The sequence below is a fragment of the Pipistrellus kuhlii genome, unplaced genomic scaffold (assembly GCF_014108245.1).
Source record: "Pipistrellus kuhlii isolate mPipKuh1 unplaced genomic scaffold, mPipKuh1.p scaffold_m20_p_7, whole genome shotgun sequence".
Taxonomy (NCBI): Eukaryota; Metazoa; Chordata; class Mammalia; order Chiroptera; family Vespertilionidae; genus Pipistrellus; species Pipistrellus kuhlii.
Genome location: NW_023425573.1, coordinates 69867529 through 69889153, shown reverse-complemented (window position 1 = coordinate 69889153; position 21625 = coordinate 69867529). Strand labels below are relative to the sequence as shown.

The 21625-nt window shown below is 40.3% G+C and overlaps 1 protein-coding gene across 28 annotated transcripts in view; it reads left to right on the top strand.

Annotated features, from left to right (window-relative positions):
* Positions 1-8463: 8463 nt before the first annotated feature.
* Positions 8464-21625, top strand: part of SLC35F5 (solute carrier family 35 member F5) — a 40082-nt gene continuing 26920 nt past the window's right edge. For 14 of the 28 annotated variants that reach the window (XR_006740439.1, XR_006740440.1, XR_004984890.2 and 11 more), the window contains exons 1-6: positions 8465-8771; positions 9510-9600; positions 10248-10389; positions 15740-15883; positions 18359-18421; positions 21403-21484. Coding sequence is in view for 20 of the 28 variants with exons in the window: in XM_036421233.2 (XP_036277126.1) it covers positions 8732-8771; positions 9510-9600; positions 10248-10389; positions 15740-15883; positions 18359-18421; positions 21403-21484 (562 nt within the window). In the remaining 8 variants the exon portion in view is untranslated. Of the gene's footprint in view, positions 8772-9509; positions 9601-10224; positions 10390-15739; positions 15884-18358; positions 18422-21402; positions 21485-21625 lie in introns of those variants that run through there. The other 14 variants (XR_006740438.1, XR_006740437.1, XR_006740435.1 and 11 more) reach the window with 5 other exon arrangements.

The following is a 21625-nucleotide window of genomic DNA, read 5'->3' as shown; positions in this document are numbered from 1 at the left end:
AGAAGGCAGTCCATCAAAGTTTCTCTCTCATATTAGTGTTTCTCTCTCCTTTCCTCTCTCTAAAATCAATAAAAGCATATATTCTGGTGATGATTAAAAATATCGAAAATAGCCAAAACTGGTTTGGCTCAGTGGATAGAGTGTCGACCTGCAGATTGAAAGGTCCCAGGTTCGATTCCGGTCAAGGGCATGTACCTTGGTTGCGGGCACATCCCCAGTATGCAGGAGGAGGCTGCTCGATGATTCTCTCTCATTGATGTTTCTCTCTATCCCTCTCTCTTCCTCTCTGTAAAAAAATCAATAAAATATATTTAAAAAAAAATACTCCCCATGTGGTTCTACGTTGGTCTGTAGGTTGATAATCATTGTACTAGAATCTGAAAACATCACAATAAGCAAAACCAGTTGGCTGGACCTATTACTGTTTGCAACTTTGAGCTGTCTAAATTGACCTAAAATATTTCATTCTAAGTTAGTGTTCCCAGAAGGTGGAATCCTTCAAGGAGGATTCAGTTTACCTATTTAGCAAATCTAGGAGTAATGTATTTCCATTCATTAGACTGTGTTATTGCACCCTCAGGACTGTTGGAGCTTTTGGGCTGGTACAGTTTTTGACACTATTGACATTCTTTGTTAGGGGGCTGTCCTGTGTATTAAAGATGTTTAGCAGCATCCTTTGCTTCTACTCACTAGATGCCAGTAGCACCCCCACCCTTGTTACAACCAAAAAATATCTCCAGATATTGTCAAATGTCCTTTTTGGGGTGTGGTGGGGGGGTGAGGGAGGGAGAAAGCAGTTAAAATCAGGTCATTGAGAATCACCACAGCAGACTGAGCTCCTCAGAGATGGGGCCCATTTCTGATTTATCTATTACTGTGTGGCAAGCAGCATACCTGGCACAGAGCAGGTCTGTGATAAAAAGCAAGTTAATGAATCAAAGCCCTAGATTTCTGCTCATGTGCTCTGTGTCCCTATTATGTTCCTATTGAATCATCTCACAGATAGTCTCAGGAATGGAACACGAAAGGGTTGTTTTGGCTCTACGTAATCTTTATGATGAAGCAACATTTCAATCAAAGGTCAAGGCCCTACCCATGATAAAACACAGATTAATCCAGCATGGTATGCAATTAGTTTTTATAAAATATCTTTTCAATTATTTAAGGAAAAGCATCATTGACAGCTTAAGTCTGACAAGGACAGTGGTGCCATGAAGGCAACCTACATATCTCACTGAATAGAAAAGGCTTTCAGGGATATGGGGAGGGGCTGGGGTATGATCAGCTTGGTCTGTGAGGAACATTGAAGAGTCAATCACACTGAACTACAAGAGACTCTGTCTTCACTGTAATGAATGCACATTGGGAAAAACCATCTTTTAATTGCTTTAATTTTGTTAGGCTTTAATTTTGTTAGACAAAAGAGGCATGGAAAAAGTGTGTACATGTCGCCGAGACTGGTTTGGCTCAATGGATAGAGCGTCGGCTTGGCGACTGAGGGGACCTGGGTTCGATTCCGGTCAATGGCATGTGCCTTGGTTGCGGGCATATCCCCGGTAGGGGGTGTGCAAGAGGCAGCTGATCGATGACTCTCTCTTATCGATGTTTCTGTCTCTCTGTCTCTTTCCTTTCCTCTCTGTACAAAATCAATAAAATATATATATATATATATATATATATATATATATATATATATATATATATTTTTTTTTTTTTTTTTTAAGTGTGTGCATGTAAAATCACCACATTTAAAATGCTATCTTCTGGTGTGGGATGTTGGTAGAGGGGGAGACTGTGGTGGAGAGCAGGGAATATACTTCCCTCTCAGTTTTGCTATGAACCTAAAACTGCTGTTGAAAAAAAAATACTATTTTAACATTTGTTAAAATGTTAATACTAAGCGTAGTGGACTCTAACCATATTTTTCAAAATTTCCTATTTCATGTGTCCTTTTCATACTTAATGACCTCAAAACTCATATTGGTTCAGTGATAACAGCTGCTTCAAGGAAACATTAATGAGGCCAACTCCCTGGCAGGGGGAGAAGCTGAAGTCGAGGTCATTCTAAGACAAGGACTTGCAGAGAGCTTTGGCTGCGTGGTCTCACCACCCGCAAATTTCTGATTTTGAAAGCCCCTAATTTGTATCTTAATTGAACTCCAGTTCAAATCTATTGAAAGCACAATATAGGGGACTTTGAAAGATGCAGCAGAATTTTAGGTATTTTTAATTTTTTAAGGCACTGCTTTTTAAAAATCTACCCTAACAATATCCACATATGCATTAGCTCACTGCTGAAATATATATATATATATATATATATATATATATATATATATATATATATATATATATATGGAGGAAAATCAAGAATGTTTTTAAAAGAATTTATATTTCTGTACTTTCTACAAGGCAGTTTGGGGTTGCTAAACCTTATCAGTAGTTGATTTTTTTTTTTTTTAATCCTCACCTGAGGATATTTCTCTATTGAGTTTTAGAGAGAATAGAAGAGAGAGAGAAAGATGGAGAGACACATCGATTGGTTGCCTCCCACACTTGCCCCAACCAGGGCTGGGGATTAAGTCTCCAATGGAAGTACAAGCCCTTGACTACAGTTGAACCTAGGACCCTTTAGTCTGCAGGCTGATACTCCAACCCCTGAGCCAAACTGGGTAGGGCTGTATTTCTTGTTTGGTTCCTACATTTCTAAATGCTCAACCAGTTTTATTCATCCAACATACATGTGCATGTTTTGAGTACTTTTTAGGCATGAAAGATATGAAGATTGCCTCTGCTTTAGGGATATTTAATACTCTTTCTGTCAATGCCACATCCAATTTATTAGCAAGTTCTATTCTCAAAATTTATCTCAAGTCTGTACATTTCTTTACATTTGTATGACTCCTTAGATCCAAGACATTGTTCTATCTTTTAGGGTTCTCACAATAATCTTCTAATGATTCATTTTCTTCCCTATCTATCCTTCTATTCTTTCTTCATATGAAAGCTTGAGTAATTTAAAAAAAAAATCACCCAGAATATTGTTACTTCCTTGTTTAAAATGGATCAATAGCTTTCCATTGCACTAAGAAGGAAATTCAAACTTTTTACCAAGATGCTTAGGATCCTGCCTATTGTCTGCTGCCTACCTCTCCAATCCTATCTAATACTTCTTGCCCACCAAGGCTTTAGTCACACCTGGTTTTCTATTTAATCCCACCAGTTATGCCCTCCATTGGGCCGCTCTCTCTGCAAATGTTTACATCACTGGCTCAATCTCAGTCTTCAGAACAAAAGTCACCTCTTTAGAGAGGCCTCCTCTAACAGATCCATTGAAAAATGGCCTCTCCTAGTTACTATCACATCTCCATGTTTATTTCTCTTAAAGTATCACAATCTGTATTCACTCATTTTATGTATTTGCTTGCTTATTCATTGTCTATTTCCTTCTCTAGAAAACAAGCTCCAAAATATAAGGGCTTTATTTGTTTTGTTTATTGCTATATCTAGTACCTTGAAGTTAAGGTCATTCTACTAGTAAGATGGTCCAGTGTTGGTCGGGGCATGCGCAGGATGCAACCAGTTGATGTATCTCCCTCACATTCTAGTTTCTTTCTCTCCTCCCCCTCCTTCTGACCTCCCTCCCTTCCAAGCTCTCTGAAAATCAATGGAAAAAAATCCTTGGGTGAGGATTAACAACAACAACAAAAGAGATGGCCCAGTGTCTTGAAGGGAATATGGAATGTAGCAGACACTCAATAAATATTTGCAGAGTCAATTAATTCCCCCACATTGTCTAGCTCTGGTTATACAAAAGAGCATCAATAAATACTTTTTGATCAATTGACATAGAAGGGCCTATGCTAGGAATCAATGCCTTTGCAGAGTTATGTTTTGAGTTATAGTTCTATCACATTTTGTTCTTCAGAGTTACTAGGATTACAGCATTATAAATTTATGGTGTAAAATATATAGACTAGCAATATATATATGCACACATTTTTACAAACCTGTATTGCAACACTTTCTAAAGGATGCCATAGGCCTCCCCCACCTTATTGTCTGTGTCCATGGTTTATACATATACTAGTATGCATATAAGTTCTTTGGTTAATCTCTTCTAAAGCACCCACCCATCCTTGCCTTCCCTCTGAGATTCCATAATCTCTTCCATGCTTCCATGTCTCTGGATCTATTATATTCAACAGCTTATTTTGTTCATTAGATTCCACACATGAGTGAGATCATGTGATATTTGTCTTCCTCTGACTGGCTTATTTCCCTTAACATACTATCCAGATCCTTCCACACTGTCTCAAAGGGCAAGAGATCCTTCTTTTTAATGCTGAACAGTATTTCATGGTGTACATATATCATAGCTTTTTTATCCACTCATCGACTGATGGGCACTTGGACTGTTTCCAGATCTTAGCCATTGTAAATTTTACTGCTATGAACATAGGGGTGCATATATTCTTTCTGATTCATGTTTTGGGTTTCTGAGGATGTATTCCTAGAAGTGGGATCACTAGGTCAAATGGCAGTTCCATATTTAATTTTTTGAGGAAACTCCATACTGTTTTCCATAATGGCTGCACTAGTCTGCATTCCTACCAATGGTGCACTAGGGTTCTTTTTTCTCCATATCCTCGACAGCACTTGTCATTTGTTGATTTGTTGATGATATCCATTCTGTTAGGTATGAGATGGTACCGCATTGTCATTTTAATTTGCATGTCTTTTATGATCAGTGACTGAGCATTTTTCATGTCTCTTGGCCATCTGTATTGTCTTCTTTGGATAAGTGTCTATTTAGGTCCTTTGCCCATTTTTTTAAATTAGATTGTTTGTCTTCCTTTGGTTAAGTTGTATGAGTTCCTTATATATTTTGGATATCAACCCTTTATCAGATATATCATTGCTAAATATGTTCTCATACAGTGGGCTCCCTTTTCACTTTGTTGGTAGTTACTTTTGCTGCACAGAAGCTTTTTATTTTGATGTAGTCCCATTTGTTATTTTCTCAATTTCCTTTGCCTTGGGAGATGTATCAGCAAACATATAGCTACGAAAGATGTCTAATATTTTACTGCCTATGGTTTCTTCTAGGATTTTTATGTTTTCATGCCTTACATGTCTTTTATCCATTTTGATATTATTTTTGTGTATGGTATAAGTTGGTGGTCTAATTTCATTTTTTGTGGTGGTCTAGTTTTACTTTTTGCATGTATCTGTCCAATTTTCTCGACAACATTTATTGAAGAGACTGTTTTGACTCCATTGTATGCTCTTGCCTCCTTTGTCAAATATTACTTGAGCATAATGGCTTAGGTACATTTTTAGAGTCTTTGTTCTGTTTCATTGATTATATACCTATTCTTGTGCAAATACCGGGCTATTTTGATTACAGTGGATTTGTAGTGTAACTTGATAGCTGGTATTGTGATCCCTCCAACTTTGTTCTTTCTCTAGATTTCTGTGGCTATTCAGTGTCTTTTTTGTTTCCACATGAATTTTTGGATATTTGTTCCAGTTCTGCGAAATATGCCATTGGTAATTTAATAAGGATTGCATTAAATCTATAGATTGCTTTGGGTAGTATGGACATTTCATGATGTTGATTCTACTAATCCACTGCCTAGGGTCACCCAGTAGGAGGTACAGAGATATCTTCAGATGGTTGCTACTTGTATTGGGCTTAGAAGTGCCCTAGTAAGGCAGGCTAGGGTTTTAGGCCTCTTATTGATAGGTATGGGGCACTCTGAAGTCAGCTGTTGCTTGTTTAAGAGATTTTAGGCAAGTCTGAAGCCTGAACCAGGACTGGCCATTCATATGGAAAAGCTGCTGCAAACAGCTTTGGTGGGAATCAGGACAAGTGAACAGTGTGAGCCAAGCTATTGGAAACTCAGATATGGCTGCCAGTCAGCTCTGAGACAGGGGAGATATCAGCATAGGAGCAATGACATCTGCAAGCACCCATCTGGGAGGAAGCCACCCTCAAGAGTTCTTGCTCTAATGCCAGATAATCCAGTTCCTCCCCTAATATCCCAGGTTCTTTCAAGCCACCATCCCAGAGTTGGAATTCAGAGAGATTAAGTCTGAGTAAGTCCATGTACAGGCCCTTTTAGGGGAACTCCGTGATTCCAGCAGCTTCTGTGCTACTCAGCCACAATCCCTGTTGCTTTTTACAGCCTGAAGTTATAGGGACTTCTCTTTCCAGTTCTGGAACCTTGGGCTGGGGGATCTGGTGTGGGGTGGGTCCCTTTGCTCCTCACTGGTGGACCCAGAGCCACATAACCCTCCTGATTGAAAAAACAAAACAAAAACAAAACACACACATTGTTGTCAGGCCAGCCCATTCACGCCTCTCCTCCATCCATGCCTCTGCCCTTCCTACTAGTCTCCATGTGCTTTCTTCTTTACTTTTCTGATTGCAGGACTTCCATTCAGAGTATTATCATTTGCATTATTTATAAACATAACAGTATGAGCATATTTATGAATTGAGGCAAAGTAGAGAATAATCATCCTCAAGATTACGTGAACAAATGTGATCAGATTAAAAAATAGAACCTAGTGTTCCTGTTAGATCCTGGGAGTTATTCTTTATGCTATTACTAGAGGCATGGTGCACAGATTCATGCACTGATGGGGTCCCTCAGCCTGGCCTGTGTCTTCTCGAAATTCAGGACCCCTCGGGGATGTTGGATAGCCATTTTGCCTGATCCCTGCAGGCCTGATCCAGACAGGAGGGAGCACAATACTGTGTGCTGAGCGTCTGTCCCCTGGTGGTCAGTGCACATCATAGTGACCGGTCGTTTGGTCACTTAGGCTTTTATATAGAGAGATTTTTTCAGTTTATATATCATAATTGTAACAAAATAATTTAAAAATATTATGAGCCTGACACTAAAGAAAGTTAATGTAATAAAACAGATGCTGAAATAATTTGATTAATGCAATACAACCAAATTTTCCCTAAATAGTAATTCAAGTAGATGATTAAGATTTTTCTATTTTGCATGATAGATTTCTGAATGATTATAGATACTTCATGCTGATAATTTATTGGATTAACCCAAAAAGTCCAGTGGTGTGGTTTTGTCATTTGAATACGAATTCGATTTCAGAAAACCAAGGTTTAAAAGATGATGACAGATGTAAGCAAATTTAATTTCTTCCCATCTGATAAAGATGTTGCAAAAGTTAAGTTACAAAACATTTTTGTCTCGTTTTTGTTTTCTAAATATAAATCAGTATGCTGGCCAAGCCTTATTTCTTGTAGGATAGTCAAAAGATGGTTTTTTAAAAATCTATAGTTAATTACTATCATTTGTGGAGTTCTTACTGTGTGCCACGAATTACCTAAGCCTTTCACATTTGCACACATGTAAGCCTGGAAGGAATATATATAAATAAAATAGATGAGTCAGGTACTATCATTATGCCCACTTCTCAGATGAGGAAACTGAGGGGCAGGGAGGTGAAGGAGCACAACCTCTAATTCCAACAGCTGGGATGCAGTTTACACACAAAAGGTTCCAGAAAGCAAAGATCCTCCCAAGCCACTTTGCCTTTAGGAAAGTTGAGAGTTCCTTGGTGACAGCTCTTGGCCCAAGTCCGGGGTCAAGGGGCACTTCCCTGACCCTACGCTCCGCTCACGTCCACCGGCTCCCCTTTCTCCTTCCACCGCGCCCCACAACCCGTCTTCCTACCTCCGCTCCTCCCCGCACCTCGTCTTCCTGACCCCGCTCCTCCCCGCACCCCGTCTTCCTACCTCCGCTCCTCCCCGCACCCCGTCTTCCTGACCCCGCTCCTCCTCGCACCCCGTCTTCCTGACCCCGCTCCTCCCCGCACCCCGTCTTCCTGACCCCGCTCCTCCCCACCCCGTCTTCCTGACCCCGCTCCTCCCCGCACCCCGTCTTCCTACCTCCGCTCCTCCCCGCACCCCGTCTTCCTGACCCCGCTCCTCCTCGCATCCCGTCTTCCTGACCCCGCTCCTCCCCCACCCCGTCTTCCTGACCCCGCTCCTCCCCGCACCCCGTCTTCCTGACCCCGCTCCTCCCCCACCCCGTCTTCCTGACCCCGCTCTTCCCCGCACCCCGTCTTCCTGACCCCGCTCCTCCCCGCACCCCATCTTCCTGACCCCGCTCCTCCCCGCACCCCGTCTTCCTACCTCCGCTCCTCCCCGCACCCCGTCTTCCTGACCCCGCTCCTCCCCCACCCCGTCTTCCTGACCCCGCTCCTCCCCGCACCCCGTCTTCCTACCTCCACTCCTCCCCGCACCCCGTCTTCCTGGCCCCGCTCCTCCCCGCACCCTGTCTTCCGTCTTCCTAACCCGCTCCTCCTGGGCGGCAGCACCACGTCTAAGTGCCGCACAGAGCCCGGCTCGGCGCCGCCACTCCCCGGGACACGCCCCTGGCCGTGACGTCATCACGCGCCGACGGCGGGGGCGGGGGCGGGGCGCGAGGGCCGGGTCGGCGGGGGTGGGGTCGACGCAGGGTCCAGCTCCGGCTCCGCGGCCATCGCTGCCTGCGTGGTCCGCTCGCTGGCCGCTCCCCGCCCTCCCGGGCCCGTGGCGCTGGGCGGCGTCGCGGCCTCGCTCGGAGGGGCTCCGCGGCTTCAGGGGCTGGGCCTCCGGCGCGGCGCCATGGAGGGCGCCGCCGCCGCGCTGTGAGTCCGAGGCCGGGGCCGTGGCGCGGGGCGGCGGCGGGGCCGGTCCGGTCCGCTCATGGTGCCGCCACGACGCCTCCGCTGGGCAGGGAGGCCAGGTAGGCGGGCAGGGCCCACGCCGGGCCCGCGGACCCAGGAACAGCCCAGGAGCTGGGCCTGGGCGGCGGCGGCGCGCGTTAACGGTCTGCGGGGCGGCCTGCGGGGAGACCGGCCGGCGGGCTGGCGGGCGGGCGGGCGGGCGCGACTCCGCAGCCGAGGAAGCTGCCGAGGCCGCCGCCTCGGGACGTGGCCGCTCCGGGAAGCGTCCCGGCCCCCCACTCGTTCCTCCCCAAGGAGGGGGCTCCCCGCAGCAGCTGTTTCCTCTGCCCCGTGAACTGCCCTTTCGGTCTGACACACCCGGATACGGTGACAGGCTGGTGGAGGGTCCTTTCCCTTCACCCCGCGAGCGCCCGGACACGCGCCCCAGCACTCACAGCAGTGACTCCCTCTCGCCGAACCCGCTCTGGATGGGGCAGCGAAGACGCTCAGAGACCGCGCGTGGGGAGACCCGGGCCCGGGGTGGGCTCCCCTGCAGAGGGGGCCGGGTTGTGTGCGCGGTGCGGAGAAGCTCTTTGCCAGGAGTCCGCTGCTATTCTCTGTGCGGTGTGGGGCATATTGCTTTATTTTTTTATTTTTTCTGTCCCGTGTCATGTCATTCTCTGATTATAATTGAAGTCTGGAGAGAAGCGCCCATTATGTGTAACAAACACACCGGTATTTTCTTTCATTTGCGTTCGTTTTAAAGACGGGTGCAAAAGACGTGAGGAATCTCACTTGAAGCTCTTCACCCCCATCAGGTGCGTTGAGTTCTTCACCGCCGTTTAGACTCCCATCCGCCAAGTTTGCAGGCATTGCTCTTGAAGATCTCAGAAAGGCCTTGAAAATAAGGTAAATCAAACACCTTTAAAAAAATTTTTTTTTATTGTTTGAAGCATTACAAATAGTAGTACATATGTCTCCTTTTACCCCCCTTGACCTCCCCCCAGCCTCCCCTACCCGCCCCCCCCCTCCTCATATACCTACACCTGCGCTCCCCCAGTGTCTTGTATCCATTGGTTATGTTTATATGCATGCATACAAGTCTTTCGGTTGATCTCTTAACAGCCGTCCTCCCCCCCCCCCCCCCCCAACCTCCCTTGCCTTCCCACTGTAGTTTGACAGTCTGTTCAATGGTTCTTTATAACTATCCCCCCTCCCCATTTCTTTTCTTTAAAAAATCTTGCAACTGCAGACTAGAAATAAACGTATAATATAAAAAAAACATTTGAGTCTCAATTTCAATGTCCAACAGTTCTGAGACCCAGTTTCAATATCAAATAGTTCCTTATGTGTAGCTGTCAGCAATGATGTCTGGATGATGGACAGATGGTGGCAATGCAGGTCCGACTCCCTCTGGTTTGGTCAAACACCTTTTAATGACTGTGTGACTTTAAAACTGAGGATTGGAACACATGCCGATGTTTCTGTCCTCATTTTCTTTTTTTTATGTGGTTATTATTATTTTTTAAAAAGAATCCTTTCTCTTTTCTAAACAGACTGCAAATGGTGTGTGTATTTATCATGAACCGAATGAACGCTCAGAGCAGTGGTTTCACTCAGCGCAAGCGCATGGCTCTTGGGATTGTTATTCTCCTGCTTGTGGATGTGATATGGGTCGCGTCCTCAGAACTCACTTCCGTACGTAGTGCTTGTCCTGGAATGATGCTCCATTATATTATAATAACATCCCTCTTCATCTGTCCTATCACTCTCTAGTCATTACTCTCTCTCATGCTTACTGAAAGCAGTGTTTTGAATATTGTTGAATTATTTATGTTTTCTTTGATATTGAATTAGAGTGAAGTTGAAACTGAAAGGATACTCTTTGTTGTTTCATGCAAATTTCTTGTATCTTTCAGGAGTTATTTAGAAAGTGAGCATATGCATATTTAATATTTGAAGGTGTTTCTTTCTCTGTGTTTTTTTTTTTTCCCCTAAGTTAATTTTCTTTCTCTGTAAATGCTATTTTTAGGAGAACAGCCATCTAGGATGCAAAACCATTTGTCACAATTTAGTAGAATGTAGGCATGCTTTTGGACATATGAGTGAAAATCATCAGAGTTGTACAGTACACTGTTATGCACATGCATGATGGTTGCATGTACACTTATCTGCTGATTCAGACATTACTCCTATCAAGTACAGTGGTTGCCTTTAGTTAAATTTAAAAAATATATATTTTATTGATTTCAGAGAGGAAGGGAGAGGGAGAGATAGAAACATCATTGATGAGAGAGAATCATTGATTAGCTTCTACCTGCTGGAGATGGAGTCTGCAACCTGGGCATGTGCCCTTGACTGGAATCAAACCCGGGGCCCTCCAGTCCATAGGCTGATGGATGCTCTATCCAGGAGCCAAAGCAGCTATGGTTGTATTTTTTTATTTAATTTAATTGATGACCTGTTGGCATTATCATGGTATTTTGAATTCACAAGCTAGTTTTTCTACTTGTGCAGTTACTTTATTCTGTTTGGCTAGTGGTCTCTATAAAAAGACAATTTTATTTTCAGAATTTACTGTATTTAAACTTGCATGTTGCAGTCATAAGGCTAATATACAAAAATAAACTAGCACTTATAAAATGGCCTGAAATGTCAGAAGAAGCCATTTGATACTGCTGGTCATCTCACATCATAGCTAAGTAAACAGTTTCCATTGACATTGTATCTAAAGAATAAATAAATTTTTAGTCTGTTTGGAATTAGGCTCTGGAGTAAAACAGGCCATTTATTTTAACTCTTCTATAACCTTTTTTTTTTTTAGATTAACATTATGTTAAAAAGTCTCTTTAATGTTGACAGAGAAATAAGCCTATCTTTAAACTTTTATTTTAGTTTTAAATTGTTTTTTTTAATCAGGCAAGAAAATTTACAGCAAAAAAGCACCTGATTAAATTATAATTTAACAATCCATATCTAAGCAAAGTAAAAAAACAAACATAAAAAACTTGTCCCTATTTTTTTGTGTGTGTATATGTCCCTATTTTTAAAAAGTAAAATCTGTTACTAAGAGGATATTTTATAATTTTTTATTATCCAAGAGCATATGTAATGTGTCTAATTCTTTGGTACAAATATGCCAATCAAACTTTTGAAATTAAAAAATATGTATTAAAAAAAAAATCAGCCTGACTAGAGTGACTCAGTGGTTGAGCGTTGACCTCTGAACCCGGAGGTCACAGTTCTATTCCCGGTCAGTCACATGCCCGGGTTGTGGCTGATCCCCAGTGTGGGGCATGAAAAGGGGCAGCCGATCAATGATTCTTTCTTAGCATTGATGTTTCTAACTCTTCTTCTCCCTTACTCTCTGAAATCAATAAACATACATTTTTTAAAAAGAAAATCTATTTTTATTATGGAAAACATCTAATATATAGAAAGTAGAGAGTAGTATAATGAATTTTCATGTGCCCATCATTTACTTTTAACAATTGTCAAATTTTGCTAATCTTATTACCTTCTGATTTCTTGTAAAAATTCTTTTATATTCATCTCAAACTGAAAATGACTTAATTTTAAAAAATATAATCACCATGCTATGACATACCTAACAAAACATATCAATTTCTTTGGTTATGACAAGGACATCTTTTTAGTTTAAGATCTAAACAAGCCGGGACCAGTTGGCTCAGTGGTAGAGCGTTGGCCTGTGGACTGAAAGGTCCCGGGTTCAATTCCGGGCAAGAGCATGTACCTTGGTTGTGGGCACATCCCTGGTAGGGGGTGTGCAAGAGGCAACTGGTCGTTATTTTTAACTCTTTTCCTCTCTCTCCCTCTCTGTGAAAAATCAATGAAATATATTAAAAAAAAAAAAAAATAAGATCTATACAAAAGATCACACATTTCATTTGTTATAATTCTTAAGTCACTTTTATTCTTTAACTGTATTCCCCTGCCCCCCTCCCTTTATCATGCCATTGATTTGTTGGAGAAACTATCCTTTTTCCTGTAGGATGTATCACACTGCCTTAGTCTGTTTCGGGTGCTTTGGCAGAACCACCATAGGCTGTGGCTCAAGCAACAAACATTTCCTTCTCACAGTTATGAGGATCAAAGGACCATGGTCAAGATGCAGGCAGATTCTGCCTGGTGTGGAGCTGCTTCCGAGTTCTTAGGTGGCAGTTTTCTCACCGTGCCCTCACAAGGCAGAGCTCTTTAGATTCTTTTATATGTGGAACTAATTTCATTCATCAAGACTCTACTCACTATATTGGAGGTTAGTTAGGATTTTAACATTAATTTTGGGGAGACCCAAGCATTTAGTCCATAACACATTCTGGATTTGACTGATTGCTTCCTTAGGGTGTCATTTAGGAATGACTCCTCTTTTTTATCCTATATAATAAAAGCCTAATATGCTAAATGTCCAACCGTTCTACCATTCAACCAGTCGCTTTGACGCACGCTGACTACCAGGGGGCAGACATTCTGACCTGTAGGTTAGCTTGCTGGGGTCCGGCCAATCGGGACTGGGTGAGTTGGGCCTGACTTACCCTGAAGCCCTCCCGTGGTCCCTTCCCGGCCCCGATCATGCACTGGCCTGCACCCTTTTGCAATCTAGGACCCTACAGGTTGTTGGAGAGCTGATTTCAGTCCCATCCCCGCAGGCCAGGCTGAGGGACCCCACTGCTGCACGAATCCATACACTGGGCCTCTAGTTTCCTATAAAATGGTAGATTGGTGTACAGTCTTGATTTGATTCAGTTTCAGTATTTAGGAAAAAAATACCTTGGTGGTACCAGGCACTTTCTTTCATATCTCTTTCATATCACAACACAAGACACATAATGGCTGCAAGTCTTACCATGGGTAATGCCAATATGAGAACTATAAAGTTCCTTATCAACCTGTGACTAATAGTTGAATATTCTTATGATTATTGCCCAGATAGAGTATTTCATTAGAAATGGTAAAATGGTGATTTTTCTAAGGATCATTCCTTCTGCATTTATTAGCTGGAATTCCTTAACCTGTTAACCATACGGGACCTATAAATATGTCAAACGTAAACAATATCGGGAATGGGTAGGACGTATGAATACATCCTTGAAATATATGTTGTGCCCCAAGAGAAATGGTATATATTTTTTGTAATCTTTTTAAAAAAATATATTTTATTGATTTTTTACAGAGAGGAAGGAAAGGGGAGGGATAGAGAATTAGAAATATCGATGAGATGAGAGAGAAACATCGATCAGCTGCCTCTTGCACACCCCCCACTGGTGATGTGCCGGCAACCAAGGGACATGCCCTTGACCAGAATCGAACCCGGGACCTTTAGGTCTGAAGGCCGACGTTCTATCCACTGAGCTATTTTTTTTTGTAATCTTTATCATTGTTTGTAAAATTTATAATTTTTTAATTCAATATGTCCATTTTTTTTTTTTGTCGGTATTCTTTTCTATTTTTTTTTTTTTGTAATTTTGTATTTTCCTTTGTGCTTTATATATATAGATCACATGTGTCAAACACAAGGCCCGCGGGCCAAATCCGGCCCGCCAGGCCTTGCAATGTGGCCCGCACCGCGCTGTCATCACTGCACTCCGCTGCGTTTCCATCACAATGACAGTTTATGACTGTTCAGTAAACCATTCGGCCCGCGATTTAGGCTGGATTTTAGATTTTGGCCCCTTCTCTGATTGAGTTCGACACCCCTAATATAGATAAACGAAAATATATATATATTTCATTTATTTTCATTAAGTATAAATAAAAAAAATAATATGAAATTACATCCTCCGGGCGTGACATACAGGCACGTCCTAGTGAAAAAGTACGCGCCCGTTACAGGTTGCCTCATTAAAAAGGGAACTCCCCGGTTAACAGGTTAAAGAAGACTTTTTCATAACTACTGTTTGGTTATCCTGGAACATAGATTCTTTTCCTTTAGCCATTTTAAAATAATGTTGCCTAACAACTTCCAGTAGTAACCATTGAGGGGTTTTTGAATATCATTATACATTCATGGACTTTTGTTTGAAACGATGTTGTAGTTATTTCTTTTGACACTTAAATTTCCTATCTTTGACCATTGGGAGCCCCTTCATATTGTCTCTAATACCCTTTTAACATGATTTCTTTAATCTTTGACATCCTAGCTGCTTTCTGGAACAAGACATCCCAAGCTCATCTGGTACATTTCCTGCCCTATCCATGGGTGTAGTCATTGCTTCAATAACCCATAGTTCAGATCACTATCTGGATTCTAGAGGTGCCCATTCCTCCAGGGTTGTCATTTTTTCTGGGTCTTTCAGTGCAAGTAAATAAAACTTTTTTTTAGGAAAGAAAACATCATGAGTTCATACTGATAATTTCTAATTTAAACGAAAATTATATATTTTGTATAATTTCCTAATAACTTTAAATTTCATACAGTTTACTTGATACACCATTCCATTTCATTTCCTGTTACTTTGGGCTAACTGTTCAGGCAGCGCAAGAATAGTTTCTTTTAGGAAACTTCCATAACCTTTAAAATGGCCCGTCTCCCTTTGCTACTACCGTGTTTCCCCGAAAATAAAACAGTGTCTTATATTAATTTTTTTCTCCCAAAGTTGCACTAGGTCTTATTTTCAGGGGATGTCTTATCTTTCCATGCGCTAGGTCTTATTTTCGGAGGATGTCTTATTTTCGGGGAAACACGGTACTCCCCTGTCATGGTTTATAGCACATGATGTGTACTCTCCTTTCAGGAAAGCTTGTCTTATTTTTCCTTAGCTTCTAGCATAAATACTACTGCATAGTAAGTTTTCATTGAATGTTGAACAGAACTTATCGTTAGTGCTTTGTTTAGGTATATTACGTATTCTTTTTTTTCAAGGCAAATATAAATTCAGAAATGAATCTAAAACACTTTTATATTCCCTTTAGAGTTTTTCTTTCCAAATGAACTTTTAGAGTTAAAAATCATGTAATGGCTTTGTTTTATTGGAGATAAGAAATTTGGTTTAAAGTCATCTCATAATTTATGTACCTTTTTTCTCTCTAGTATGTTTTTACTCAGTACAACAAACCATTCTTCAGCACCTTTGCAAAAACATCGATGTTTGTTCTGTACCTTTTGGGTTTTATTGTTTGGAAGCCATGGAGACAACAGTGTACAAGAGGATTTCGAGGAAAGCATGCTGCTTTTGTAAGTTTTCAATTTTAAATGTTTGTTTAGATATAGTTTTTTAAAGTTTAAAGATGTATTAGTTTCTTGAAGGACAGTTCAATTTTAAGTTGTTCAGTTAAGTGAGTGAACGTAGCATATTATAAGAAAGACTTTTGTCCAAAACTTTAAAGGTATTCTTTTAATCACCTTCCTATCAGAATATCTTGTGATAAATCAAAAGTATATAATCACCCTCTTTTCTTTATCTCATGACATCCTCTGAGTTGTTAAACATTTTTGAACTAGCCTAAATCATTTAATGTGGAGATGATGATGAAAGTAAGGAAGAAGAAAAATATCTGGATCTCTGATCTTTTGTAGACTGGATGATTATCATCTAATTGGTTATAATGCTGATTTTAAAAGCAAAATTTAAGGTTTATTTGTTTAAATGAAAATAGCATATTTCAGGGCATGTTTCAGATGTTTGGCTAATCAAATTATGTTCTTTCAATGATGTAATACAACATGCTTATTTTTAAAAATGGAAACTGTATAAAGAATATAAAACTGTCTCAATCCTTTTTTATTCTCTGCCCCCCCCTTTTTAAAATTGTGGTAAAATATACACAGCATCAAATTTATCACTTTAACCATTTTTTTCTTTTTCCCATTTTTTTTGTGGGCAATATATGTAACAAAAGTTCCTATTTGAAACATTTTTATTTTATTTTAAAAATGTATTTTTGTTGATTTCAGAGAGTAACGGAGTGGGAGAGAGACATAGAAACATCAGATATGAGAAAGAGTCATTGACTGGCTGCCTCCTGCATGCCCCTTATTGATGATTGAGCCCGCAACCTGGGCATGTGCCCTTTACTGGAATCGAACCTGGGACCCTTCAGTCTGCAGGCTGACACTATCCTTTGAGCCAAAGCAGCTGGGGCAATTTGAAACCTTTAAAAAAGTATATAGTTTCGTGGCAGTAAGTATTTTGCTGTGCAAACATCACCACTATCCACTCCAGAACTTTTTCATCATTCCAAACAGAAACACATTAAACAAATCCATGTCCCTCCTCCCTTCTTTCCCTGGTAAGTACTGTTTTACTTTCTGTCTCTGTCACTCCTATTCTTTTGTCTACTATTTTTTGTGTAGGTTAAAATACTATTATATCTTATCTGATGAGTGCATTCTTGAGAAATGGCAGTCATTTGATTTTTGTCAGGGGCTTTTCAGTAACTTTTTAAGGTAAAGCCTGGAAGTATACACTTATATGTCCACAAATATTTAACTTATGAAAAATATGTGTGTGTATGTATATTATTTTTAAGAGGAATATATAGACACAGAATGTATATATGTTGTAGTATTACATGTAGAAATGTTATATGTATATGAATACATGTATATTGTCAAAAATTTAGAAAATAAAGACAAAAATAATAAATTCTACCATTCAGCCGAGACTTGTTTGGCTCAGTGGATAGAGCGTCGACCTGCAGACTGAAGTGTCCCAGGTTCGATTACGGTCAAGGGCATGTACCATGGTTGCGGGCACATCCCCAGTGGGAAGTGTGCAGGAGGCAGCTGATCAATGTTTCTCTCTCATCGATGTTTCTAACTCTCTATCCCTCTTCTTTCTTCTCTGTAAAAAATCAATAAAATGTATTTAAAAAAATAAAAAAATAAATAAAAATAAATTCTACCATTCAAGGAACGACCATTGACAGTTTTTTGGCATGTATCCTGCATTTTTTTTTTTCATGTGTGTATTTGTTTCATTACCAAAATCCTAACATTTGCCAGCTTGTTAAGTGATCAGTGGCATCTTATTTAATATGCATGGCTTGGGTTACTCTTTCATATATTTATTGCATAATAGAATGCTTTTGTCAGTTGTCTATATATCTTGTCCATTCTTCTACATTGACTTTTTCTTATTGATATTCAAGCATTCTTAATAGCATGGGTTATGTATTTGAATCTTGTTCTGTCACTGATGATGGTGTGACCTAGGGCAAGTTATTTAACCTCTAGAGATTAAACAAGGATAATGATAGGGTAGCTGTGGGTATGAATAAAAGCATGCTTATACACCACTAGCACCGTGGTTCTCAGAGCATGGTCCAGCCCCTGAGGTCCATTTAGAGAGTTCTTGGTTAATACTGTTATCAGGATAATACAAAGATGTTATTTGTCTTTTTCATTAACCACTCACTCTTTCCTTTCCCTGCTAATCTAAAATTTATAATAGTATTGTGAAAGGAGCATACATTTTGGAGTTAGACTAACTTGGGTTTAATCCTAACTCTATGTTATTTAGATAAAGTCTCTCAGTCTCAGTTTCTATAAAATGAAGGTAATACCAATCTTGCATGGTTGAGTACTTGGCATTATTCATAATAGTTATATTCTTATAGATTTACTCTGGATTTTTTAGTCTATTCTTTTAAGCTGTTACTGACACTAGTCCTACATTATCACCAGTTTAATTTGTCCTGTTATCTGTAGTTTGCAGATGCTGAAGGTTATTTTGCTGCTTGCACCACAGATACAACTATGAATAGCTCTTTGGTAAGTGTTTCTTGTCAGGAATGGAGCAGATGGAGGTGAGCTTTAGAACTGAATAGCTTTGATAACATCAAAGCTACATTAGAATATATATATAAATATTGGGTGCCCTCCATGATTATTTTAGCTTGGTACTCTTTGTTTAGAAATACCAGAGGCCAGAAAATAAGCAATTCAACTACTAGAGGGGAGAGAGTGGGAGGGAAATAGTTAAGAAGTGAAAATAATGATGAGAGGCTCTTTGTCCTTCGTTTCTTTTTTTTTTTTTTTTCCTCTTTTTTTTTTCTTTTTCATTTTATCGATTTTTCACAGAGAGGAAGAGAGAGGGATAGAGAGTTAGAAACATCGATGAGAGAGAAACATTGATTAGCTGCCTCTTGCACACCCCCTACTGGGGTCGTGCCCGCAACCAAGGTACATGCCCTTGACTGAAATCGAACCTGGGACTCTTCAGTCTACAGGCCGACGCTCTATCCACTGAGCCAAACCGGTTTCGGCATGTCCTACGTTTCTTAAAAGCTTTGTCACTTCATGTTTATTATTATGCTAGTGGCCCAGTGCATGAAATTCCTGCACTTGGGGGAAGGGGGGTGTGCCTCAGCCTGGGAGCCCTTGGGGGATATTCGACTGATGGCTTGGGCATGCTCCCCAAGGGAAACAGGGGGAAGCTCCTGCATTGAGCATCTGCCCCCCTGGTGGTCAGTGCTCATCATAGCGACCGATTGTTCTGCCATTCAGTTGATTTGCATATTAGCCTTTTATTATATAGGATTATTATCACTTAGATACACATATATTTGGTTGACACTGAGAATTTATAAGCATATTTTTCATTTTTCCCATAAGTTTTTAAAGAGTGCTTAATCTTTTTTAAGTACTTGTTTTTACTTTGGAAATATAGTTTATATTCTAGTAGTGAGTCACACATTTGGGAAGGAGAAGGAGACATAATAAGCAGATAAAGTAATGCATTTACTTATATTAAGCATTTATAATCTCATTGGAGAGATAATATATTAAAATATTTATTTAGACCATCACTAAAACATTTTTTTAAAGTATTGTTCAAAATGTGGCATTTTGTCTGAAAAGAATTTTAAAGTTGCTCTAAAGTTTAATACAAATTTATATGCATTAGCTTGGTTTTTTGTTTGTCCAGCTTCTAAAACTACATTTGTATTCAGGGTAGGTTACCAGATGCTGTGAAGAGTTTATGAAGCTTAGGGAAAATGTCACCTCATTTCTCTGGGATCATAAGCATCAACAGAGAGTATTATCAGTTGTCTCTTTCAGTGTAGAAACCGGAGCTAAGATGGCAGCCTACTCTTCTAACTACTTTTCTACTAATTTTTGCTATTATCTTTAAGATTGATAGGTCAAAATCATTCTAGGCTGAATGCTGTAATGAAAAATTCAGTATAACAAGAGACTACATCTATTTCCAGATTCTTTAGTCTCTTCATTTACTGAATATTTTTTATTGGTGGAGTTCTATACCAGGAGTTAAAAGAAAAATCAAAGATATAAAACACAATTTTATGTGAATTTAAAAAACAGCAGGGTTGGAGAATTATTTTTTTAAATATGGATTATCTGAACAGTATTTGCAAAAAACAGTTGAGGAATTTAAAACCATTTAAAAATATAGACCTTTAGAACATGTTAGACAAACCTGGCTTAATTTTATTGTCTGCCACTGTGTTATTATATCTCAGCTTCTAGAAAAATTCTTTAAAAATACAATTTTATAAACTTGTTGCAAGGGCTAATGAGAAATGTATGTTTAACCTCTTTGGACTTGGTATCTGGTACATAGCAAGAACTGGTAAGAGGTAGCTTCTTTTTTTTTTCTTATCTATTAATGCTAAAAAAGTTTTCAGGAATTTTTGGTTTTAGTTGAATCTTAAGTTATAAGAGAAAACAACTTGGCAAATATATATACATATTATATAGGTGATTATCTGTTCACTGTCTGCCTTCCCCTTTGGGCTACATGATCACTGAAGAGACTTCATGCACTCTTATATTCTCAGGAAGTAAGATAGCGCCTGACATAGTGGGACTCAACATATATTTATTATAATAACTAGAGGCCTGGTGCACAAATTTAGTGCATGGGGGAGGGTGTCCCTCAGCCGAGCTTGCACCCTCTCCAATCTGGGATCCCTCAGGGGATGTCCAACTGCCAGTTTAAGCCCAATCCCACAGAACATATCTTTCACAATCTGGGACTGCTGGTCCTAACCACTCGCCTGCCTGCCTGCCTGATTGTCCCTAACCACTTCTGCTTGCCAGCCTAATCACCCCCTAACCACTCCCCTGCCAGCCTGATTGACAGCCTAACTGCTCCCCTGCCGGCCCAATTGCTGGTCACCCCCAACTACTCTTCCCTGCAGGCCTGGTCACCCACAACTGCCCTTTCCTGCAGTCCTGGTCCGCCCCAACAGTCCTCTCCTGCAGGCCTGGTTTCTCCCCCCCCCTCCCCAACTGCCTCCTTCCCCTGCAGGCCCAGTTAACCCCAACTGCCCACCTCTGCTGGCCTGATTGCCCACAATTGCCCTCTTCTGCCGGCCATCTTGTGACCACATGGGGGTGGCCATCTTGTGCAAGGGTGTGACTGTCAGTTTGCATATTACCTTTTATATAGGATGAGTGAAAAATAATGGGAGATAATTTGTTAATTGAGAGATAGGTCTGCTTTTATGACATTTAAATGTTAAATGTCGTAAGGTATCAATGAGGTATTATTACACTTACAAACTTGAAATTGGTTCTTTTCTGTCATTGTACCTATGTGCATCATTTGAGTTTCTCCTTTAAGTCTTGAAAATGCATTTTGAAAAAATTATGCTGTAAAAACATGGTGGTGAACAGCCATGTTTTGAGTGGTATCTGTGCCTACAAACCATCCTTTTAAATTTTATCCACTATTATCAGCTATTACATGTTTGTTTATATTTGTTTCTGTTTCTGGTATGTTTCAGAGCGAACCTTTGTATGTTCCTGTGAAATTTCATGATCTTCCCAGTGAAAAACCTGAGAGCACAAATATAGATACTGAAAAAAGTAAGCAAAACTTAGAATTTCATAACTTAGATATGGGTGGAAATCTTAGCTTCATTCAAGCCATTACAAAACTTAGTGATTTTTTTAGATCACTTGGCAGTTGTCCTGTTCACATGATATTGGCTTGGCCTGTAGTCTTCC